This window comes from Talpa occidentalis, unplaced genomic scaffold (genome assembly GCF_014898055.3).
Source record: "Talpa occidentalis isolate TD23 unplaced genomic scaffold, MPIMG_talOcc4v2.1 talOcc4.15, whole genome shotgun sequence".
Lineage (NCBI taxonomy): Eukaryota > Metazoa > Chordata > Mammalia > Eulipotyphla > Talpidae > Talpa > Talpa occidentalis.
The window spans coordinates 74,610,740-74,636,963 of NW_023601543.1; the positions used below are offsets into that span (position 1 = coordinate 74,610,740).

A 26,224-nucleotide genomic window follows, 5' to 3' on the forward strand; every position below is an offset into this window, starting at 1 on the left:
TTATTTCTCAGAAATTCCTTGAAGAGGCTGCGTATAAAACAACTAGACAGTGCTCTGGGCCCCTGCCATTATTGCCCCAGGAGGAGTTTTCCTCTGGTTTATTGATGGCAATAAAGTACCGCTTATGAGCAGGTTTCCATTCCAGGGATTTGGCCTTCAATGTTGAGAAATCCCATCTTTATACCTGGCCTCTGCTCACTGCTCCCATAGCTTCATCTGATTTACCACCAAGATATCATTAAGCATATAACCCACTGAGGGGACCTAGTCTCCTAACCCCAAACTGTCTCTCAGGGAATTTGTATCTTACTGTTTTCAGTCCGGAGCTCGGTCCCAGCATGCTCCCCCAGCCCTCCCTGCCACCTTGCTTCCTTACTGCTTATTTGCCCTTTAGGTCTTAGAGGGTGTTTTAGCATCTTCCCTATAAGATTACTGCCTCTTTGTAAAATTCTAAGGGCAGGGGTGTTTTGTATCTTGATTTCTCCATTTCTAACACAGTGACTTTCAAAGAGCAGAAAGTTCCTTAATATTTGGAGAATGAACGAGCCAGTGAGTTAGTTTACAAACATTTTATTTATCCTACATTCTTTAATAAGCCAAGCAAATCCAGGTATGTATCTTTTATTTTTACAGAACTACAGAGTGAAATGACTAAGGGAAACCAACAGTTGAACATTTTATGTTTCTCCTGTTTTTTGATCTCAAAATTTTATTATTAACTTTATTCACATTTTGAAGGAAATGCCTATTAGAGTGCTGTGTTTTGTTTTTGAGCTTTAAGAAATAGGAAAGGTTTCTCAATTTGCTTTATGAAATAATAAAACTAGTCGGAACCTATCGAGTTGTAGTAGATATGAAACTAAAGCATTAATAAATTAGGATTCTAAATTCAGTTAAACCTTCTGTTAAAGACACAATATCTAAAAGTTAATAAAAAGAAAGAAAAAGGAGAGCTAAAAGTCTTTACCATATTGAACAGGAACACAGAGAACAACGTGTCCTCTCCAGGCCCACCTAGGCCAGCCACTATCTAGAATGTCGAATGCCCATTTCGTCCACAAAAAAAACAATCTGCCTCAGACTTCAACACTTGAAATAAAACCTGAAAAAAAAAAAAAAGAACAAGGTAACATGTCAAGTTATCAACATACAATGGGAACATAAAGGTGATCGACACTTCTCCAGGCCCCCACCCCACGCCCCATCCTCCACTCTTGGAATATTGACACACCTTTTCATCCCCAAAGGGAAGAATCAGCTTCAGGCTTTACTTGGCGTGGGAGGAACTGCCGGTCAGGGTCCTGGTTCGCGCACTGGCTATGGCAGCGGTACGAGCTCTGGCGGCAGCTCTGGCGCGGGCACGCTCGTCCTCATCTCGCAAAGCCTCTTCATACCAGGCTGGGAAGGCACTGGGGACGGTATCGTGGACCTTGGCTAAGAACTCAAGGACCTTCATTTTGCTGGTTTCCACATGGGCTCGTGTACCCCACAGGAACTCAAAGCGGGGGGGATCACTGTAGGCCACCTGGCGGTACTCCAGGTACTTGAGCTGCACCAAATCGTGAGTGATGACCTTCTTGGGGTCCCCATAGATGAAGTGCTTCCTGTCAGAATACACCCCCATCATGTTGAGCACTTCCCAGACTTCCTCCTCTGTGGCACAGTTGCCTTTCATGAAGATCACACCCAGCACGATCATCAGGAGGCCGGTCTTCGGCATGTAGCCGTCATCATACACGGTTCCGTCGGTGGTGAGATCGAGTTTGCTAACGAGGGCATAGCAGTGCCTGATGGGATCCACCTCCTTCACGTCGACACCAAAGGCCAGCTCCATGTGCTCAGAGGCTCTCTTGAGAATCTCATTGAAATGACTCTTGTGCTTTTTGATAACAAACTTCAGCATGTCTGCCTTCGTAATTGGCTCTTTCTTCTGATACTTCTGCAGCAGGAACTGCACCAACAAAACCACCTTCTTGTTGAGAGGATCTCTGCGCATGCCCTCAGTGCCCCTGCAGGATTTGGGGTTGGCCTCTTCCTGGCTTTTGGCACCTTCATCCGAATTGGCCGGTGAAACATCGGCTGCAGCAGTATTGGTCGCAGATGGGGTTCCCTGCCGTTCCTTAGCGGCACTGGGTGTCACAGCGGCAGGCAAACCCTGACATCTAGCCTCAGAGCAAGGACAAGCCGAGGAGGTGTGTTCTCCTTCCGCTTCAGGAGCCTGCACACCCTCCATTTCCTGGGTCATCCCTCGGGCCTGGCGGCGTTTCTCACGGGCCCGGAGCTTACTCTTCTGCCCTCGTGGCATGCTAACAATTTTCAGGAGTGCAAGTAATTAGGTTGATGAAGAGATCACCCTAGAAGAAGGAGCACGATTTGGTGAGATTCCTCCTCGGCTCCAAGAAAAGCCGCCTGTTGCTTCTCTTCAAGGTGCTGTTTTAGGAACCCCTACGACGCGAGGCGCGTGGGGCTTAGAGGCCACCCTCTGTTTTGCTGGGGTTAGTCACCTCTGGTTCACCTCAGGGCACTAAAACTGACCCCCCACGAGTCCCCAGGCTCCTCATTCGGCCTCCATCCCACCGATTCCCAAGGCGGCAGGGAGGGGTCGTCAGACCCAACAGCCCCGGCCAAGCGGCTGTGGTGGCAGTGGGGAGGAGCCAGCAGGGTTGGGGGGGGCACCTCTGTTCTGGGCGGGGCCTGTCCCTCCACTTTTAAGAACGTTTGCTCATTTTCGCACCTGCCTGGGAGTAGGACTCCTCCCTCTGTTGACGTGAGCCAACACCTCTCAGTCCACAGCCGCCTGCGCCACAGCAGCTGTGCCGGAAATCGGGTGAGCGCTTCCTGCCACACTCACCTGGCGGCCCTGCTTAAAAGCCAGGGTGCTGCCTGCCCTGCTCTCCCAGAGTTCTGAGTTTGCAGCAATTGAGCAGAACTCGCTGAGGGGGGGTCTTTCCTGAGTTTAGGCAGGGCCTGCCAGTCTCCCTCAGTGAGCCAAGTTAGCTGGCCTCAGACAAGGCTCTCATTTCCCTCAGCCCCTCAGTGGGAAGTAAAGAGCTTACCAGCTATGCCTGGAACACCCCCACACTCCCAGCAAGACTAACAGTAGCTGGACGTTTTGTGGCCCCGTCTTTTAGGGTGGGTTTTCCTCTCAGTCCTCAGTGTCTCTTTCCTGGACGTCTTGTAGGTGCTGGCCTACCTCTCCTGGTGACCCCAGGCCAACCCTGCCAGGTAAGGCCAACATTTGGAAGTCATTTAAGGAAAATTGGCATCTTAAAATACTTTGCTCGCCACGTATAAACATATTAGGTTGCTTTTTGAGACTTACTTTACTTCTGTCTGAATTTAAAAATATTTTACGAGTATCAGGACATACTTGTTCTCTTTTTAGATATATTTTGGATATTGCTGCTGTTTTTAATGATATCTTTTCCAAGATACTTGTTATTTTGTGTGACTAGACTGATTTTGCTATAGTTACCAGTTTCTTGAACATCCTTATATACTTGATTATTTGGTAGTTGATTTCTGTGGCGTTTTTAGAGATTTCTGTGGCGTTTTCTATTATCTCTTTTTACTATTCATGATTTGCATTTTGGAGTTCCTGAGTATGACTTTCTGACTACAGTTCAGTCCAGTGTTGAAAAGTGGAATTGGTACCATGCCTCTGTCTTGTCCTGGACTTCACTGTGAATGTTTTCAGCACTTGTCACTTAAATATATTTACTGTTGATTTTGCATATGGAAGTTTCATTCTAATGTAAGTTTGCTGAAACTTATTGCCATGAACTAGTATTGACTTTTTGTTTTTTTTTTCTTTCCTCCTGAACATGAGCAAATGCTTTCTCTGTTGTGAATTCCAATTTAACAATTTTTTCCCCCTAAAATGTGATATCTCTGCATTGTTTGGACACAGCCTCTTTAATTCACTGCTGTGTTAGATATGCTATGAATCTAGAATGTTCCTTCCTTGGGGCATAGTCATTTGGTTTTTGTAACAAGGAGAACTTGTTAAAGTTGTTGGATAATTTCCCATCTTGTATGGTTTGGAAGAGTTCACTAAATATAGTGATTAGCTTTTCCTCATCATTTGGTGAGATGGCCTGTAAACCTGGCTGGTCCTGGAACATTTTGAGGGTTTCAGTTTGTATTATTCAAAGAAGGTATTCTATCTCTTTATGAACCTATGTAGTTTTATATATATATATATATATATATATATATATATATATATACGGTTTCATGTACTTAGGTTTTCAAATTTAGAGACATTTATACTAAAATTGTTTTATTGTAGGAGTTTTCAATCCTATACAACATTATAGAAAATACAGTAACAATCTCCGATAGTTAGGGTTGGAAACCTGGTCAGATTAAATTTTGTCTCTTTGTTGGCATAACCGCTGCAGCGGTGACGCAGTGCGGTTCCATTAGGCGATAAGCGCCACCTGTTGCTTCCTTCGTGGTGCTGTTGGCAGTCATTAAGGAAAATCACTATCATTTGTTAACCCATTAAGGGCTGCTGAATTGAACTTCTCTAATTCTATCATTCCTTTGAAGATAAACAGAAATATCCCTGTAGATAGATAAGACCTTTTGCTGTCCTCCATTTTGTCTTCTTAATGTGAACCTTACAATTGCCCCATTTTACTGCCTACAGAGAGATTTATAGATTTAAAAAGCTAAATCTTTAATCAATGCCAGAAAACTCTTTAGCCCAAAATTTTATTAATTTTTTTTTACAATTTTAATAACAAATCTTAGTTGAAAACTAGACCACTTCACCTGTTATTAATGATTATAATGAGTAGTATTAGAATAATCAATGTTCCGTCCCTAGTCTTTGTCACACGACATGTTAGTTGTGCCTGTAGATAGTTATAATTTTGAAAAACAGAAAATTTTACTATGATTTATTCAAAGCTAGTTTTCTTTGAAGAGGTATAATTGCTGTGTCCTTTTTTCTTTTGTTAACCAGTTGGTGCCCGTTGATTTTTTTTTTCCTTTATAAATTCTAATGTGGATATGACAAGTCATATGAGTGTTGTTATTTTCTTAAGTTTTATGCATGTAGTCAGAAAAAATAGTGGTGCTTTCCTCTGGGTTCACATTCAATATAGGGCTGTCCTAATGGACTTCATAAGAGGACTCTTCATTAACGTGGTCAATGCAAAAATATCTCATTTGTTTGACAGAATGTGCTAATGTGTTTCAATTAATTTTTCCAACCTCTCACTCATTAGTAAACTAAATGAATGAATATTTACTTCTTGAGTAGGTGACATTTAGACTTGTTTTTAGGTTAATATGCCTGGCACTATATAATGTTGTTAAGCAAAGACACACAAACTGTGGGTAAGGAGTCCTAGGTTATAAATCCAGGTTTATCTCCATTTGGCTTTTATAACTATTTGAGTTCTATATCTCTTATAACTCTTTAGAGATCTATATCTGCACTTTCCCTCTGCCCATCCTATATCTCCCTGAGTGACATAATACCTTCTCAAGCAAAAGCAGTCATCTAAGTTGATTTGGACCCTGAGAACAACTGAATCCTTTTACTGACTGAAGAAATTTTTCTTCTTTACCTTCTGTTCCAATTCAACTTGGACAAATTGTCCACCCTTAAACCTGTTGCTTGCAATACCATGTGAACATTTCAGTGGCCAAAATGCTAATGAAGGACTGAAGTTCTGAAGGCTTCCTCATCCCCATGCCTCGTTCTCTAAGACATCAGCTCTAGCCAAGATAATGTTACTGAGGAGAAATAGGACATTTTAGTGAAGGAGGCCATGAGCTATCTCCAGTTAGCCCAATACCTGTGACATGCTCAGATTTAACATAGCCAGGAACCAATTTGTCGCCTCAAGTGAACTATATTTTTGAATATCTAACTTTGCCACTTGGCAGGCAACAAAAATAAATGAGTAAAGAGTTTATTTCAGAAATAAGAGAGCATGTTAATACTCTTAGTAAGTGGAAGATAAGGATCTGTGAAAGGATACACGTTACTAAGTCAGGACCAGGACTAAGGTAAGGTGAGTGAGGAACAAAACATTAAAAGATTTAAACAGAAAACTTATTCTGCACTTGTATGACCTTGAGAGCAAGTATGTCACTTGTCTAATCCTAATTGCTTCCATGGAAGGTGGTGGTATTTAAAGGTGTGGTGTTTTCTCATGAATTTTTGGCATTAATTTTTATTTTAAATAATAGTGAATTAAACATAATTTATCTAGATTACTGAGATTTTTTTGGGTTCCCCTCTAACCGTAAATTTTCTGTCCATGGTGATTGCCCCACTTGCCTCAACCTAATCCCACTGCTGAAGAGTCTTAAGTGTTTAATACTCATCCTGACCTCATACTTTTAAGAGAATGATTATCTTGTTTTGTATTTTAGGCACCATTTCTCACTGTCTGTCTTTGTGACTGTAATAAAATTCCCCTATATGAGTCTCTGTAAAAATAAAATTAGAGTGGAGAATTAAGGATATTCTTCTTTTACTGAGTTGTGGGGGAATTAAATAAAGTATAACATCAGAAAATACTTTGTACAATTTACCAATTACTGGTTATTTAGAAATATTTATTGGGTTGAAAGTTTGAGAATTCCTGAAGATCAGTGTGACCCATCTTTTGAGATATCCAGAAGGTTATTTCTCCATTGCTGCTTAACAAATCATCACAAATTCAGTAGCTTAAAATAACATGGATTTATTGTCTCATAGTTTTGTAGCAAGTCTAGGTGCATTTCATTTGTGGTCTCTGTGCCGGTCCTCACTCTCAAGGGGACTTGCTGGCTGCACTCCTTTCTTATCAGGAGGCTTTGGGCGGAAATGCACTTGAAGGAGTCAGGCTGTGGCAGAACAGAGTTCCTTGCGCTTGTAGGACTGAGGTCCCTGTTTCCTTGCTCACTCTGAGACAGTGGCCACTCTTAGCTCCTGGAAGTGAAGAGGGCCATTCCTTGCCATACGACCTCCATTTTCAAAGCCAGCAATAGAGAAGCTCCCTCATGTAGAGGAAGGAAATACCCAGCACTTGAATCCCTTTCACCGGGAAGGAGGAGTCTTGCCCCTTTAAAGGCTTTCCTGATTTCGGTTGGGGCTACCCAAGGTGATCTTCCTTCCTTAAAGTCAGCTGTGTCCTATAACATTGCCTATTCTTGGGAGTCAAGTCCTGTCACATTCACGGGTCCTTGCTGCTCTCAATTGCTGGAGCTTACACACAGGTGTAAGCTGTTAGGCAGAATTTTAAGATCACACACATCATACCTATAAAAAAATGCAGAATCTGACTGTCATAGTAGCTGGAACTCCAAAGTTGCATATATTGTACTAAATTTAGAATAAAAGGTTTTAAAATCTCTTATTATGAGTTTTTTTTTTTTAATATCCTCTTTGAAATAATAGTGGTTAGTGGCTGCTAGCATCTCTTAGGTAACAGCTTAACTGGAATATTTGCTACAGTGGGCAAATTTCTGGCCTGTAATTCCAAGACTGGAAGGCTGTATGCAAACATTGAACTCCACAGTGTCTGTTGTTTCGTCATTGCTTTGCAACCATCCCAAGCCAAGTAGGTCCACATTTGGTTCAGGCAGCTTAGAATCTTGGAGCCTGTGGCATCACCCCCACAGGTTTTTTAAATAGCCTGCAGGGGAAACAAGCCAGCAGGGAGACAGTAACTTGGGGCCCCCTGCGAATCTCTATATGCTCTTTTCTCTGGTGTTCTCTCATGGTTTCTTCTTCTCACATCCATCACTTGTCCTCTCATAGCCCCCTCCGTTGCTGTCCTCTCTGAGTGACACCACCCTTATATCCTCAGCCTCCAGGCTCTGGTGTGCACACATAGCATGCCCGCACCATACTCCAGGTGTTCACAATCAGGCATGCGTGCCCCACGCACACGATCCCAAGCATCTTTTGCATTCAAGGCTGCAGGTGGTAACCACAGAGGCCAATGGCATAAAATCCTGACCATTTCACTCACCCTACGATGATTAATACCTTTTTTAAAAATTTCCTAAGTATTTTCTGTGCTATTTTTTTTAAAGATTTATTTTTATTTATACAAGCACTGGGTCAGAAGTGTGTGAGGAGGTCTGCGCGCCATGCAGGACCCTCGCCTGGCGGCCGGGGATCAACCAGCGCTGCAGAGGCTGCGGGCAAGCTTTGCAGTCCAGGGCTCAACCGCTGCACCACCGGGGAGGCCCCTCTGTGCTATTTTAAATGGAACTGTTTTCCTAATTACCTTTTTGGAATGTTTGTTGCTAGTGAATAGAAAAATACAGCACACATTTTCTAGACATTTTGCATATAGCAATTTTTCTGAGTTTATTAGATCTGATAGGTTTTGTGCGGGCTTATGCATCTGTGTGTGGCATGGGAGTATATGTGTGGGTATTTAGGGTTTCTTTAATGTCTTTATTTTGAACTTTTTTTTGGTTTGTCATTCAACAAATATAAAGCCAAGCACCATGCCAAGAGTGGGATATGTAGTTATTCACGAATGAACTCTCCTACATGTCTTTGCTGTTCTAAATGGAAATCAACAGGATTTACAACTTATTCACTCTTTTCCCCATTACAGTAACTTAAATATAAGAAGCAATAACTTGCTGTAACCCTAGTATTTTAAAGTTATGGCAATGGTCAAATAACAAAATGAGGACTGATGCATGGAGCCTAAACTGAAACCAGGCATAATGGCCCCCTCCAGTACACCTCTGTGCTTGATCATATTTCATCTTTCTAGGCCTCAGTTTCTATTGTAAGAGGTTATTGAACTAGACCATTTTTAAGTATTTATTGTATTTAAGTATTTATTTTTTACTGGTGCTTAATAAAGACAGAAAAATGATTTTAGCATCTACAGGACATTCATAGATTATATGAAAGGAATTTCAAGTGAAATGGCTAGAAAGGAGTAAACTGCCAAACCTGATAACAACATATAAATCATATTGTGACCAGGTAGTTGGTAAAATTGTCATTGGCTAAATGGGAAGTTGATAGGGACTCAGGTAGGAAAAAAGAGGGGTACTGAAGAGACAAGCTATATTTAAATACTAGTGATCTGTTGATTTTATCTGTAAAAGAAGTAATGTTAGAAATCTCTTTTTGAAATTAAAAAAAAAACAAGAATACCTACCAGGCAGAGAGAAGTTTGGTTCATTTAGACACTAGGAGTTATGAAAATTACATATATGTAAATATATACATTATATATTTTATCTGTAAAGAAAATACTTGAAAGTTCTGAATGGATATTGGAATATTGGAGCATATAAGTCAGATCAGTGGAGCACTTTTGGTTTATTGTCATTTGTTTTCTTTATATTATTACTCTTAGTAGAGTGTTAGAACTAACCCTCTGTGTGTGTGTGCACACACACTCGCACACACTCATGGGGTGGGAAAGAAGGGAAAGACAAGCTGTCAACTATTACAAAGCAAGTGAGATGTGTCCTAAGAAAGAAGTAGTTGTGACTGTAAAAGTTTAATTAGCCTCACTTCCCAGATTGCTTTTTTAAATTTAAGGTGAGACTGAATTATGGAATGGGGAGCACAGATTTCCCCCACCCCATTGTCTAAAACATCTGCCTGTTTTAAACCACAGAAATATGAAAGAAAAGAGTAAGGAGCCAGCAGAATTTGAAAATAAAAACAGTAACAACTATTTACTGAGGACTCATGATATTCAGGAAGTGAGCTGCGCAGATTTTCATACTTATCTGTGCTGTTGTCTTAATTGGAGGAGACAGGTAAAGAAACAGAGGCATATGAGATTAAGAAGCTTTCATCCCCTTATTTAGTTTATATATATTAAAACCAGGAATTTGACCAAAGCCATAAAGATAGCAAAGGCTTAGACTGAATACGAGACAACATGATATCAGAAGTCTTTTTCTGGCCAGAATTAGCAAAGATTCCTTGACGATATATAAGCAACTTTATTTAGTGTTATGTATTACAATCAGTCCTTTTTTAACCTTTCATTAGTAATATTTTTTATTTAAATATTTTATATAATTCTTACGTCTTTTTTCATCTTTGCACAATGTATGCATTTTCATTTTGGTTATATTCCCCATACAATTGCACCCCCCCCCTTATTTTGACTCTAGTCCTTCCTTTCCCCGCCCCTCTCTCCCCCCCTGTAGTGTGTCTCTGGTTTATAGTTGCTTGTTGATTTTGATTTTTACTTTGTATTGATTAGTCTTTTTGCTGGTCTCTTATTTAGGTTTTCTAAATTCCTGCGATGACTGAGACCATCCGGTATTTTTCTTTTTCTTTCTGACTTACTTCGCTGAGCATGATCCCTTCCAGCTCCATCCATGTTGCTGCAAATTGCATGTGTTTATCTTTTTTGAATGCTGAGTAATATTCCATGGTGTATATGTACCACATCTTCTTGATCCAGTCATCTATTTTTGGGCATTTGGGCTGTTTCCAAAGCTTAGCTATTGTAAATAGTGCTGCTATAAACATAGGGGTGCAGGTGCCCTTTTGAATTAATGTTTCTGTGTCCTTTGGGTATACACCCAGGAGTGGGATTGCTGGATCCTATGGAAGCTCTATGTTTAGTAGGTCCAGAAATCTCCACACAGCTCTCCATAGTGGTTGGACCAGCTTGCACTCCCACCAGCAGTGCAGGAGAGTTCTTTTCTCTCCACAACCTCACCAACATGTGTAATATTACTCATTTTGATACTCAAAGTGATGGTTCAAATTGATCTCAACTCTAATATTTAAGTCTTTATAAGGAAAAACATAAGGGTTTTGTTCATGATAAAGACTTCTTAGGCAGTTGAAAAGACCCTTGGGAAATAGTCTTTTAGTTTAGCTGTATTTCAGAAAGCCTGTCGTTTTTTTCTGGTGGACTATTAGCTGTCTTATTCAAGTCAAAAGTAGAATCACAAAGAGAGTCAAACCTAGATACTTAGTACCGCTAGTTATAAGATCTAGAGAGTTTAGCAAAATGAGGTTCTGTATTTGCTTCAGAAAAAGCTCATTATCACTCTTTGAAAAACAGCACAAAGCATATGTTCTGTTGATGGTGGCATCGTGTTGCTATGTGAAGGACAACATATTAAATGCACATTATGATGGCAAAGTGGAACAACTCATTATCTGCTTTTCCTACTTAGTCATTTGTGTTCCTGTTAAAATGAATATTAACTGTTTTTTCTAATTTGTTTTCAACTCTTAAAACTGTCAGTGTTTGCAAGCATAATGCATTGTTTAAATACACCTACAATTCATATAAAAGAAAATGAGTGTGTGCATTATACTTACACGTACATGGGAAATTGATGGTAAAGCATATTGTGATTAATGTGTAATAATTGGCATTTACATTAGAGAGGTCCTTTTCTATTTTCAGTGGTGCACAGTTTATGGGGTCTTTTGCAGTCATATTATGTGCAGTGTAATACGCCAGCTGATTCTCAGGATGAGTATGATATTTAAAAGTTTATTTTCTCAATGAATCAACAGGCCTTGCAGTAATTAATTCATTGCTTAGTCATGCTTTTCCAGAATTTAAAAAAAAAAATCTCTCTAGAATTATTAATTTCAGGTTCCATTTCATCTACATTTAATGCTGTGCTAACTATTGAGGCATGTGTACCTTTATTGTCATTTTCAGGAAGTTATTCACAAAGAAAACTGGGTTTTTAAATCAAAATAAGTTTCTTTTTAAACTTAAGTTTTTTAATCTAAATTTTTATGAATTTTAGAAAATGGAGTTTTTTAAACTCAGTTTTGTTTTGTAATTTGATATTTTTAAAAATGTAAAGGAAATTTTTTTTTTTAAGATTTATTTATGCCTACAAGAGCTGGGGTACAGGCAGACTGACTGAAATACACTGCTGAGGGGAGCAGTAAGGGAAACAGGAGAGGTTTGCTGCCCCACATGGGTTGCTCCCTGGCCAGCCAGGGACACATGGATTGCTGGATTGCTTCATAGTGCGATGCTTAACCCCTGCGCCACCAGGGAGGCCCAGATGTAAAGGAATTTAAATAGCAAGACATCTCTGAGCTATTCATGGCAGTGAGGTATAAGAAATACAGACAATAAAACATACATGGAAGTATTTAATATGGATATAATATTTGAAAATCTCAAAATTAATTTTTAAATATATTTTTACATCATTCTTCATTTTTCTACAATGGATGCTTTTTTATTATATTAATTTATTGATATGTTTTTTTATTAAATAATAAATTTATTTTTATATTCCCCCATACAACTGCACATGCCCCATTCTGACCCCAATCCCTCCCCTCCCGGCCCCCACCCCCCAAAAAGTGTCTCTGGTTCATAGTTTTTGTTGATTTTGATTTTCACTTTCTTATAGTTATTCTTTTTCCTGATCCCTTATTTAAGTTTTCTAGATTCCTGCTATGAGTGAGACCATCCGGTATTTTATTTTTCTTTTTGGCTTATTTCGCTGAGCATGATCCCTTCCAGCGCCATCCATGTTGCTGCAAATTGCATGTGTTTATCTTTTTTGAATGCTGAGTAATATTCCATGGTATATATGTACCACATCTTCTTGATCCAGTCATCTATTTTTGGGCATTTGGGCTGTTTCCAAAGCTTAGCTATTGTAAATAGTGCTGCTATAAACATAGGGGTGCAGGTGTTCTTTGGAATGGATGTTTCTGTGTCCTTTGGGTAAATACCTAGGAGTGGAATTGCTGGATCATATGGAAGCTCTATGTTTAGTAGGTCCAGAAATCTCCACACAGCTCTCCATAGTGGTTGGACCAGTTTGCATTCCCACCAACAGTGCAGAAGAGTTCCTTTTCTCCACAACCTCGCCAACATTTGTTGTTGCTAGTTTTTTTAATATGTGCCATTCTCACTGGTGTAAGATGGTATCTCATGGTAGTTTTGATTTGCATTTCCCTGATGACAAGTGATGTTGAACATTTTTTCATATGTCTGTTGGCCATTTGCATTTCCTCTTCAGAGAAGTTTCTTTTCAGCTCTTCTGCCCATTTTTTGACTGGAGTATTTTCTTTGTTGAGTTTCATCAGCTCTTTGCAGATTTTTGTGATCAGTCCTTTATCATTAGTGTTGGGTGCAAAAATGTTCTCCCAGTTGGTGGGGTTTCTCTTTGTTTTTGTTATTGTCTTTTTTTCTGTGCAGAAGCTCTTTAATTTGATGTAGTCCCAGCTGTTTATCTTTGCCTTCACTATCACTGCTTTGGGTGAGGTGTCTGTAAAGATGTCTTTGATATGCAAATCACGTAGTGTTTCACCTATATTTCCTTCTATGTATTTTATGGTTTCAGGTCTTATGTCTAGTTCTTTAATCCATACAATGGATGCTTTCTCATCTCGGTTATAGTCCCTGTGAAATTCCCACCATCAATTCACCCATGTACGATCACCCTAGTCCCTTGTGCTTTTCACACCCGTTTTGCTCCTACACTGCTCTCCTTCCCATAGAATATCTCTGGTTTATAGTTGCCTGTTACTTTATTATTATTACTTTTTCCCATGATCCCTTATTTGGATCCTCTACATTTCTGCTAAAATTGAGCCCATCCGGTATTTTTCTTTTTATTTTTCTGGCTTATTTCACTGAGCATGATCCATGCTCAAAAGTGGTTTTAACCACCCATTCTTGTTTTTACTTCTGCTATGCCAAATCATTTACTGTTTGAATGAAACTAAGTTTTGTTTTTTCTGATTCTTGGACTGATGATTGGATAAACAGCCTAAAGGTAAACACTAAAGAAAGAAAGGTCATTTAGCAAAGACTAAGCTATGCAGCTGAATCAGACACATAAACTTTAAACAAAAACATCATGGGGAAATACAGAGGAACAAAACTAAATAAAACAAAACAGCATACATATTTTATGAAACATTTGTAACCCTGGCACAAACATGTCAATCATAATAGCAATCTGTTCGTTGACAAGATCTGTTTTGGGCAATTTGGACTGTTGTGTAGTTAATAAACTTACACTCAAGCATATCCAAATAGCGATACTAAAATAGAAATTTAGAAGAAAGTTGGTCCATATATATTTTTTCCTTTGATTTTGTTAAGAGGAAATGCATTTTTATTTAGTAGAAGACTGTACAAAGCTATATTATTGAAATAGTGAATGGCAGAGTTTTTGTAAGGAGAAAATATGATGTGGCTGAAAACTGCCTCTAAATAAGGAAATGAAAAAAATAACAAATTAGTGTTTTCAGATTCATCACTTGATGAATTATAGGTATATATTATTCTTTGGGGGATGGCCATCGCAGGAAACTGACGTACATTGAAGCTAACTGATTTGCTTGAAGTCTATAGAATATACATCTCACAGAATATGGTGGTAAAAATGTGAATATTTTATTCTTTGCTCTTATTCTGAAACAGAATTGCACTACTTTAGAGAGATAGGTTCCCCAGGAGAGTTTTCTTTTTGGTGACACTTTATTAAAAATGCTATAAATCTAGAAAGTAGAAAAAAAATGAGATCGAGAAATGCAGTAAACAGTAATGTATAGTAACAATTTGTGGAGATAGCCAAGTCAGTAGGTGAGAATATAGTAACCAATTGAGACAACATGAGTAAAGGTGATAGGCAGAACGTGCCAGAAAGTTTTCAGATGGCACACCTGTTTGTGGGTCTAAATGATGCTCACATGTGCCTGGTAACTTAGACATTAAAAAATATTTGCTGAATGTCAGGATGAACATATCATTGATGGTATAAGGTTATTGAAATCTATGGGTATCTTAATACATGCTTATTAATAAATGCTTAGTATGATTAATATATAATATGCTTAATAAATGATAACTTCGCATAATTTTTGTAGAGAATGTTATTTTAAAATAATCTCAGGTTATTTAAAGTCTCAGTTTAATAATTCTAGCAGTGAATCTGGTGTACCTTGCCCTGGTTGGTATTAAATCAAATTTTGCTCTGGAAGAGCTAAAACTACCTGTGTAGTTCTCTGAATAGTCTGTGGAATCAATTAAGTATTGTCACAGTTGTGCTGTATCTAAACAGCCCGAATTCAATGCATTTAGCAAGTATTTATTTCTCTCTCAGGCTTTGCAGGTTGGCTGATGTTTTGTGTTCTTGGCTGAGTATTTTTGGAGTTGGCTCTAAGCTGAAGCTCAGAACCAAGTCCACTATGTGTTTCTAATTCCCTTTACACCACGGGTTACCCATAGCCACGTCTCATGGCAGTGGTACCATATGCACCTGGAAAAGACCCAGCCCACAATCACACAGCACAGTTCAAGACTCAGTTTATATCTACTAGCATCTTATTAGCCAAAGGAAGTTCTGTGGCCAGACCCTACATCAGTGGGTCATGGATACAAACCCTTCCCATCCAGGTGGTAGCAATGGAGGTCAGGAGCAAATATTTACTCCACAATAATCTAACCTACCCGGCTTTAATCAAAACACAATTTGCCTTTGAGTTATTATGGATCCCCAGAATGTAAACTATTTTCATCTTTTGTTACACTGAGAAAATAGTAAAGTGATTAGAAGTATTTTAAGGTTAGCACATCTTTAAGACTTTCTTTATAGAAGTAATGCAAAAACTTGGGTGTGTATATACACCACGGGCCTGTGTGAGCAAAGCTCTCACATATGTACAGATATTTTGCTTATAGATTTAGTTTTTCTCAAAGTTTTAATCAACATTTATAAAAGTTGGGAGGACTCCCTAGATGCTGGAATTTCATATTAATATTTAAAAACAAGAAGGCATAAACTGTAATCCATTGCCTGAGTGTAATACTCAAAATCATTGTATTTTTAATTCGAGATTTGTCAGGGAGATGCAAAAAATAGAATTCAAACTGTGGATTTGTTGATTGAGCTTAATAAAGAGTTGGAATTTTTTGAATAAGCTGAAGATCGGCAATTTTCTTACCAGGCTATCATTACTTAGAAGCAAACGTTTGCTTCTATGGTGGTGACTGTGCTATCATGATGCTTTCTGTAAGCACACAATGAAATTTGATTTACCACTATATATTTTGAAAGCCACTGGAAACCATGATACCTCCCTCACTATCACAGCTTTTATGAGTAGTTTAATATGACCACATGTTTATGGTTTATTTTTTTAAGTTTCAAATTATAAAAGTTTATGGAGAGCAGCTAATCTTTTATACCAAAATGTTTCTACATAAAGGAATTACTCTAATTTGTTAATCAAAGAAATTCTAAAAACCACATACAGAAAAAAAGAATTTCAGAATTTCTGAAGCTCAGCATATTGTTACTTAATTTTATTTGTAAAAAGGGAAAAAAACTACTGTTTTTTATAATGAAGATTACTTACAGCAGTTGAGTCGCTTTATTCTGCATAACAAAATTGATTTTTTCTGACAGTAAAGGTACTACTCTTAGCTGAATGAGCACTTGGAGAACAGAGTGAGCCACAAGAGATGCCTGTGGGTTGACATTAAGGGAAGGAGGCCTCTACATGTCAGCGGCCCTTCTCTGAATAGTTAATACAGAGCTTTCAAGTAATATTCTCTGGAACATCTGTTCTCAGGACAGATATTTGTCGATCTTTTCTCTACCACACAAAAATAAATAAAAAAATAGTGCAATGAATAATAAAGTGTTCTTAATATAGGTATCAATCTGCCCTCAATAGATATTTGTTGAGTGAGTGAATGACATTTTGTCTAAGAATATTTTCTACAACTATTTACTCATTTGCACATATAAGTGAACCATTAAAATACTCTAATCAGAATTTTACAATTTCATAGTAAACAATATATTGAAGTTAGGACCATCTAAGTAATTTGCCAGGTCCAATGAAAAAAGAAAATGCTAGATCCCTTGTTCAAAAATTACTAAGGAATTTCAAGATGGTGACAGCAGAGCATCAGAGTAAGCATGGGAACTTGTAAGCATGGGTCCCCATGACTACTGAGGTAGCATGCCCAGAAAGCTGGCCATGATTGAAGTGATATGCTGTGAGCAAAACTACTTATAGAATGTTTTTCCTTTTATGCAACAGAAATAATAAGCCCTTGTCTTTGGGAAAATGAGCAGAATGAAATTTGGGATATGTGTATGTGTGTAACTGGATAATGTGCATATATTTATGTCCAATGTAATATTTCAACATGCATATAATTATATTGCTAGTATTTTTTTTTAGTTATGTAACCTAAGCATTTGATAGGAAGTCTGAGTTATATGGTGTACATCTTTCAGGATCTTATCCCATTCCTATGTTGAAGGAAGCTGAAGATCAATAATCCCTAACTTTCTCAGGGTCACCCTATTATTCTGACTATGTGGTTTATCCTGAATTTCCTGAGATTTCTTCCCATTTGACAACTGCAGACATTAGAAGACCAGAGTGTCTTACAGTCATTTCAGATGTCTCAGAATAACATCAGTTTTCTTGTAGTCTTTCAATTGCCTTTCTGAATAGAAAGGGTCTAAGTAGAACTATGCTAAAAAGAGATTCCCCGTCACTCATAATAATGATAACAAAATTTATAAGCACCTCATATAAATCAGTCTCTTCATAATATCTCTATTCTTGTAACTATCCACAATAGTAGTTCGCAGATTTGGAAAACAATTTTCAAGCGGACTTTTACTTTACTGTATTACTTAGAGAGGTAGAACCACGATTTAACTCCAGATCTTTTTGACTATAAATTCCCATGTTGCCCTATATCTCCTTGTACCACACTGTGAGATGTGCTTAAGTTACCCATAGCTACTTTGGCATCAGGAGGAAGGCCATTCTGGGATTTTAGAGTAACCAACGTAGAAATACACTATTCTATTGGTTTCCAAAGTTGACCATAATCATTTCCCCCTCTTTGTTTTACTTATTTTTATTGAGGTAACCATTAGCTTAATTTATTGTTGGCGTTTTTTGAAGTGCAGAATTCCTCCCTCAGGTTTGCCACTGTGGTGCTCCCACCACCGATCCCCCATAGCTGACCGCCACAGGCCACTGTGCCTCCTTCCCTCTTTGTTCTCCACTTTCCCCCTCTCCTTTGGACACATTAGTTCAAAGTCAGTTTTCAAGGGTTAGTTTCTAAGCTTGTCTTCATCAGACCCTTAGTTTGGTTTCTGTATATACCACGTATCGGTGACACCATGTATCTCTCCCTCCTTCTGACTTACTGCACTTAGCATTATCCCTATAGCTCTTTCCCGCTTTGTATGCACATCATCAAGAGTTGGAATCACTTTCCTCTCCTTTGAAATCTAAGGTGGATTTATGATTTACTTTGACTAATAGGATAAGGCCATTATGACAGTGTGTGAGTTCCAGGCCTAATTTTAAAGAGGCCCCCTCTTTCCATGAATCAACCTCTATGATGTAAAGAAGCACAAGCCAGAAAACTGAAGGACGAGATAGTGTGTGAGGATAGAGGGGCCACGTGGAGGAGTATTGTGGCACCAGACATGTGAGGGAAGCTTTCATGTACCTCCCAGCCTGGCTCAGCCACTAACCAAATGCACCTGAAGGTGACTTCAGCCATGGTTATTTGCAGAATGCCTGGCCAAGCCCTGTCTTAATTCTTGACCCAGACAATTGCAAGAAACAATATGTAGTTTTAAGCAACTAAGTGATTTTTTTTTCCATAGCAAAAGATATTGAAATGTGGGGACGCTTGGAGATTATCATGTTTTAGCAAAGTAGTCAACTGCGGCTGCAAAGTCCTGGCTAATTGTCTTGAATGGAGGTGTGCTTAGGCGATGGTGTGTTCTGAGACTCCATGGGCATTCCACTGCAGTTGCTGAGGTGTCCTTTAGCTGAAAAGCTATCCGCAGATGTATAAATGTTACTTTAATTTTGCATCAGAGTGGGTTGCAAATTCCTTTAAAATTGTTGGAGGAATGAAATACTTGAGGAATACCCTGTTTGCCTTCTGGCTAAATCTACAATTGCTGTTTCTTTCCCAAGATGTCAAAGGCTTATCTCTGTATTTTGCTGTCTTTTTCTTAGTCTCAGCGCTTGTGAGGAAAAAAATGATTTAAGATAATTCATCTTTAAAAAATGAACTTTCCATGGAGGATACTTCTGAAATCTAGCCCTGTTCATGGTTTCTTTGAATTTCTAAGTTGACTTGATGATTAGTCCTCTTTGATTATATATGTGCAAGTACAACAGAACAATTGGGGATGAGTACTTAATTTTAATATGGCTTCAAACTTAGCCATAAAAGGTCCAATAAACTCATGAAAAATGTTTTTATTATTAATTTCATTTAATGGAGAATTAAGTAATGAAGGCAGGCACTTGATCAGAAGGCAGCCATTTTCAGTAGAAAGCAGTCAACTTTTTTCTGGTACATAGTTGACAATACCATGATCTTCAACTTGTGATCCCAAGTCTTGCTTATCAGGAAACTTACTGATAAAAAAAAGGTTGCTCTCTATTTTTTCACTAAGTATAATTTATAATGGTGGAAAGTGTGTCAGAGGAGTTTTAAGGAGCTTTGCATATGTTTTGATTGATAACCAAATATTCCCTAGTATCTTATTTTCAATACATCATTTTTTTATTCAAATAATAGTTACCCCATCACTTAAATTGATATTATTTGATATTAATAACAATACCTGACTTTTCTCACTTAATATCTTCATCTGATGTTAAAAGCATAAAGAATGGTTTGAAGCTTATGCTTTCTAAGGTTCTCTAATTACCAAAGCTTTTCATTGGCTTCAGATGTCTACATAATAGTCGCCTGGCCAATAAGAACATAATAATTTTAATTTATGTTCCTAACAAGTCTGTCCAAAGGAACTGTATTAATTGCATCACACAGTATAAGACCAGAAAGAAATTACAGTAAAATACTGTCAGGGAAACGAGTAAACCAGCTATAAGAACCACAAGACTCAGCAACTTCAGTGAAAGTGTTACAACCTCCTTTGGCTTTTGGATTATAATAACTCCCCTTTTGCCTAGTACATAAAAAGCAAACTGTTCTACTTGCTATTTAAAGTCATAAATATCCTCACTCCATTAAAATCTCTTGTCAACATAATCTCATGGTTCCAAGTATTCCTGCCTCCGTATCCAGGCAGCCCAATATGCTTACTCTCCTCTCTGGAGCTATCCTCATATTGCTTCCTGTCTGTGTCATGCTGCCTCCCCACTAAGTTAGTGTCAACTTATTTGAATAAGCCTTACATTCCTTATAGCCCTTCCTGCCCAATGCATCTCACTGGAATCTAGTTATAGTTCCTTTATTTATCCATCCAGTCATCAAATATATATTGAGCCCTTCAAGCTACCAGGCGTTCTGCATAATGCTGAGAATAAAGAAACGGAATATACTCTTCTACTTCTCAGGTTGCTAATAATCTCTCTGTGGGGACAGGCAAGTAATCAAAAAGAATGCTTGGGGAGAGTACTTTGATGGAGATATTTACAGAGTTAAAGAGCACATATTAGAAATACCTAACTCATGGGGGGGTGGGGGGCCTGGTGTTACGCTAGGAAGACTTTCTTATTGTGAAAATTGAAAAATCATCCAGGCAGAGAAGCTACGTGAGGCAATTGTGAAGACAGTGAACAACTTGAGCAAAAACATCAGGATCTGGCTGTTTTATTTAATTCAGGGATCTAATATTTTCTCCTCAGTCAGGCATAATGAACCTTCTATGTAGTCCTCTTATTGTTTTGAATCTGCTCTCTTATCTTCCAAATCATATAAAAGTTAAACAGAAGCAGAAAGTATTTCATTAATCAAAAGAAAGAATAGATGAGGGACAACCAGTTTACAGAAAAAAGAAAAAATATAGAAATCTAGATATCAGACCACATGTACTGCAATAAATATAGTTGGACTAAAGTCTTCTAGATGAATAAAAGGCAAAACTCAGCATATTTTTAATGTAATGTGACAAACTCAAAATTATAGAAAAAGTTTTCAGTTTAACAATTCCAGTTTAGTGGGTCTCTTCTTTAAATGAACACTGAAATCCAATAATGGGCCCAGAGGAGCCTGAATATAATCATATTTTCATTAAATATTTTTAGTTCTTAGCATGTATAGGTACTACACCAGACATGGATGGTTGTATTAGTTATCTGCTGCTGCATGACAAATTGCTACAAAATTAGCAAGCTTAAAACAGTACTCATTTATTATCTCACAGTTTCCATGGACCAGGATTTTGGACACAGATTAGCTAGATCCTCTGCTAAGGGTTTCAAAGGTATAGTCAAGGCTACTTTCCTTTCTGGAACCTGGAGACATCTTCTAAGCCTGTGTAGTTAATGGTAGGATTCAGCTTGTGCTGGTTGTTGGACTGAGCTCACCATTTTCTGACTGGCTATCAGCTGGAAGTACTCTTATCTCCCAGAGGCTGACTTCACAGGCCCTCTCCCAGCCCTCTTCCAACTTGGCAGTTTTCTTTTTCAAGGTCAGCAGGAAAGCCCTCAGAGTGTGCTAAGATGGAGTCTTACATAACATAGCCCACCTTTGCCACATTCTATTACCTTGAACCAGTTGTAAATTCCACTCACACATAAGAGGAAGGCATCATACAAGGGCATGACCCATTGGGGGTAAATTTAGAGTATGTATGTCACAGTGGTCAAGGCAAATCCAGGTTTTCGGGCCCAATATTCATTAAATTTGGGCAACCTTTTAAAGAAAATAAAAATCTGCACTTATAAGTATAGATACTATATATCTACAAATACAAGTCAGGCGAGTACCTCTGAAGCTAAAACATTATTGGCTCATGGTAAATAAACCTACACTTGAGATACAGTAACTTTATAGACTTTATATACTAAAGGGAGCCACAAAAATTAAGCAAACAATTAGAATATATATAAAAGTTACGTGTAATATGGGGGAAAAAAGGAATGCCATGAGAATAAGGGGGTGGGGGGCAGCGACAGAATCAGAGAAAGCTGGTCTCTGTAAGTGTCCGCCATTTATGTCAAGACTGGAGGACAAGAAAGGGCTGGGCATAAGCATTCCAGGCAGAAGGAAAAGCATGTGGAAATCTGAACCTGGGAAAGTCATGGAGTATTTAAGAAACAGATCCACTAATGTGTTAATGTGTTTCCCATTGTATTTAAAGAATATATAAAATCGATAATTGAAGTTTTCTAGAAAAGATGTAGAAGAATTTGTCTTTTTCCTCATTTCTTAAGGTTTGTGGGAATTTTTTTTAAGTTTTGTTTTTTTTTTTAAGATTTTTTATTTATTTACACAAGAACTGGGGTAGAGGCCAGATTCGCGGGAGGGTGAGAGGATTCACCAGAGACAGAGCAGGGAACAGAACAGACAGACTGACTGAAATACACGGCTGAGGGGAGCAGTGGGCGAGACAGGAGAGGTCTGCGCCACTGGAGGAGGCCCTTTGTGGGAATTGTTTTGGACTGTACACCTGTATAGCCTTTCAGCTAGACACATTTATTTTCTGATTTGATTATGAGTAACATTTAAATATATAAGTTTAAGATCATAGTAATATAATGGGCATCTATACCTATAAAATATCACTACAGTTTACCTTTTGAGAGACAATGGTTATTTGAGGGGAGGAGTCTGATTGCTACAAGAGCTAAATTATTCAAATAATGGCTACATAGCTACTCCAGGGCATTCTTTAGCCACAGCCATATCAAAGAGGATTAAAAAAAAAGATTCATTTCTTTGCTCAATTTGAAGTGTATGTTTTTAATTTTCCTTTTGATTCTTTTAGTCTTACTTGTGATTCATAAGCCAAGAAGTAAATCGATAACTCTTCAAGGAAGACTGAGTTTATGGGAAAATCTCAGCTCAGAAAAATAATTTGTTCATTCAGGCGAGAGTGTTCTTTTCTGCCAACACCAAATTTTCAAGAAAGATTCTCTGTTAAAACGATGCCTAACAGAAAACACTTCATAACTCACTTCCTATGTACAATAAATCTATTGTAATCCTCTTTACGATGAAACCTGGGACTTTCAGAAGGTCTGTGGCTCCTTAAAGTGCACTACAGCACCAGCAAAGTGTTCTATATCCACTCAAAGTTTCACAGTAGAAAACACAGGGAAAGTGAGAATCCAGAAACCAAGCTTTACCTAAAAAAAAAAAAAAAAAAAAAAAAGTCCGTGGTACTCTATTAAGCAAGTTATCAAGAACTTGGGGGCAACAGAATTGCTTTGGTGCTGTACTAAAAAGGAATTTTCAAAAGTTCCAGTGCCCAAATGACTCAGAAAATTTGCCATGAAAAAAGAACATTGCATTTAATGTTCACCTATTAGGACTATGGTGCTCTTGACCAAGTTTAAAAATAGGTTCTTTTGTCCATTTTTATTGGCAGAGCAACATGAGCTGTGTAAGAAGCCCGAAGTAACAGACATTTGAGCACATGCAAATACACAACATGTCTTTTCATTCAGCGACAGTGTACTTCTGTTAGACTCTTGATGAGAAAGAAAATCTGTTCCCTACCGGGACCACTGTCTGGAGTCTGCTCTGGTCTCTGTAAGTCTGCGTGGGTGCGCTCCCGGGGCTCCAGTTTCCTCCCATGTCCCCACATTGTCTACGTTGGGTTCGCTGGCGTGTCCCAGCTGTTCCAGTCTGAGTGCGAGTGTGTGAGTGAGTGATGCCCTTACCCTTCGAAGCCCAGGGTTGGGCCCCCATCTTAAGCGGCTGGGATAGGCTCCTGCCACTTGCGACCCTGAACTGGAATAAGAGGGTCGGGAATGAATGAACACAAAAGATTGTTTAATATTAGAAGTGTTTGGGGCCTTTATTTAGAAGCTTGGTGATATTTTTGTGACCAGAAATATGCGGTCAGAACTTTTGTCAATATTAGTTAGTCTCTGGTAGAAGTGGTTTTGTTGAATGCTGTTTCAGTTAAAGTCAGAGCTTCCAAGAACTGCATTGAAGACTTACTGTATATGGTCATGCTGTCAACATTTTAATGAGCTAGTGATTATGTTTCTCAAAGGATCATTAAGGCAGATACGATGATGAACAGTCAGACATACTCCCCTAATGTAATGGCACTGTTCTGGATTCTACAACTGCTTGTTTGTGAATCCTTAGTGGTTACTCTGTAGTTGCTTAAATCACTTCCTGTTGTCTTGAGCCCTCACTCAGAAAGCAATGTACTGCATAACGTGAAGCTCTTCTCTTAGAAGGAGTCAAAGTTTTAGAGTTCCAAAGCCAAAAGTTGCTTTTGGGACCCTTAAGGAGGCAGTACATAAATAGGGGAGAGTATGTCGTTTGGAACTGAGAAACTTGGCTTTTGAGCTGGGCTGCTCACAGCAGTATGTCAAGTCAGTTACATTTACAGAGTCCTGGTTTTAATACCTATTAGAGGAGATTCAAGTTTAAAAAAGTAAAACTATTGCTTCTTTAGGTGTGTATTTCGTTTGTGCATGCATACGTGCACATGCTGTAGTGTGCTTGTGTGTCCTTATAAATCAGGCGGTAGCTTTATAGATTGCAAGGATTGTTCTGAAAGTTGGAGGAAGACATTTAAGTCTGCAAAGAGCCTTGCTGAAAACATTATATATCAAATTGCAGGTGTAAGTATTGTACAGCCACATAATACTTGTCCAACTTTTATTGTGAAGGAAATGGTTTTCCCTGTGCGGCCTGTTTAGTATGCTTTGTGTGCAGAACCTGCTTTCTATAGTTCCCACCTGCTCACAATTACCCCACTGGGATTAAGAAGTGAGACAGGCCTCTGTGCATCTCTTGGGGAGAAGAAAACCAAGTGCAAGGGTGTCTCTCCAATGTCTGGCTCGTCCTGAGTTTTCAACACTGATAAATGTATACAATTTTCTTATAATTCACTGGTGATAAATCTTTGATTTCACACTCCAGCTGTGTGTCTGGAGGGTCTTTGCACAGCCGAAACAACACTTAATTCACAGAGTTGTTTTGAGGGTTAAATTAGATACTATTCCAAATAGTTTTGAAAACACAAAATTAAGAGAGTTCAAGGAAACACTAGTGTGTAAATTTATAATCTAACTCCTGCATTTTAATTTTCTTCACTGCTTTAATTTTATAGGTAACGAATGCTAATTCTAAATTTTAAAAGAGAAGAATATATAGAGGAGTAAAAATAATTTTTTAAAAATCACTGCCTAGATGGTCAGGGTGTGGTAACATACATTTGAAGCAGTATGGATCTGTACCCCTAAAACGTATACAGTGTTGTACATTAATGTTCCTGCAATAAAAGTAATTAAAAAGTCACTACCTGAGAAAAACATCATTTTTCATGGCATTTATATATAAATAAAATGTGTATCAGTATGAAAACTTGTACAGGGGTAAAATATTTTTTATATTATGATTCGTAATGGTGCCTAACATTCCACTATAGGGGTATATAGCATAATTCACTTACTCCACCCCCTTCATTGAATATTTATATTGTTTCAGTTTTTTTCATTTTAGGCAATGCTATGATAAGAACCTTGTGTCTGTATCTACATGTTTGATAGTGCACATATACATATATTATTAAATAATTTTAATATAGTTGAAAACCACATCCCAAGATTTGTCAATAGATTACAGAATACCTATTTCCCAATATTTGAGTCAACATAGGCTCTTCTTATTTATTGGCAATTGTTCAGTTGATAATTATACTTTATGGTTGTTTTGATTTGCCTTTTTTTGGCTACGTGTAAGACTGTATTTATTTTTGATATCTATTGACATTATTAATCCCACTAAACTGTAAATTTCCTGTAAGCTTCCAATAAATTTGCAGTTATAGGTGTTCTGCTCTGTTTCTACTACATAGCACTATACCAGGCATAAAGTGACAGTAACTATATTTGTTTTCTAAAATGCTGTTAGGGAATCTTTCACAATCAGAGAATTCATAATTTTTAAAATTAACTATTAAGAGACTATAACCTATATCATGTTTTCAGATAGTAAGTATATTAATGTTTTACTGTAAATAAACACATGTACACACTCAGGCACTCACAGATATATAAACACACTTACTGAAATATATACTTACTGCCCTCACTATATACCTAGAATGCTATAAGATACATAATTTTCCACTTATTACTTATCTTTTGACTTACATAGTAGGTTTTTATCAAAAAATTCATTATTTAGAAATCTTTTGTAACATGTCCTTCATGTAATTATAATGCTTTGAAAAATTTTCTTCAACCTCAAATTATATAACTGTGCCCATGTTTTAGTCTAGTAATACAATTTAACTTTAATTTTTAATTGAA

The 26,224-nt window shown here is 38.0% G+C and overlaps 1 protein-coding gene across 2 annotated transcripts in view; it reads right to left on the reverse strand.

The window, feature by feature from the left end:
- Positions 1 to 564: 564 nt before the first annotated feature.
- Positions 565 to 26,224, reverse strand: part of LOC119246262 (melanoma-associated antigen B18-like) — a 47,818-nt gene continuing 22,158 nt past the window's right edge. For both annotated transcript variants that reach the window (XM_037512584.2, XM_037512585.2), the window contains exons 2-3: positions 1,232 to 2,354; positions 565 to 1,102 (exon numbers count right to left, since the gene is read on the reverse strand). In XM_037512584.2, coding sequence (XP_037368481.1) covers positions 1,268 to 2,305 — 1,038 coding nt within the window. In that variant the 5' untranslated portion in view covers positions 2,306 to 2,354 and the 3' untranslated portion in view covers positions 565 to 1,102; positions 1,232 to 1,267. The remainder of the gene's footprint in view (positions 1,103 to 1,231; positions 2,355 to 26,224) is intronic.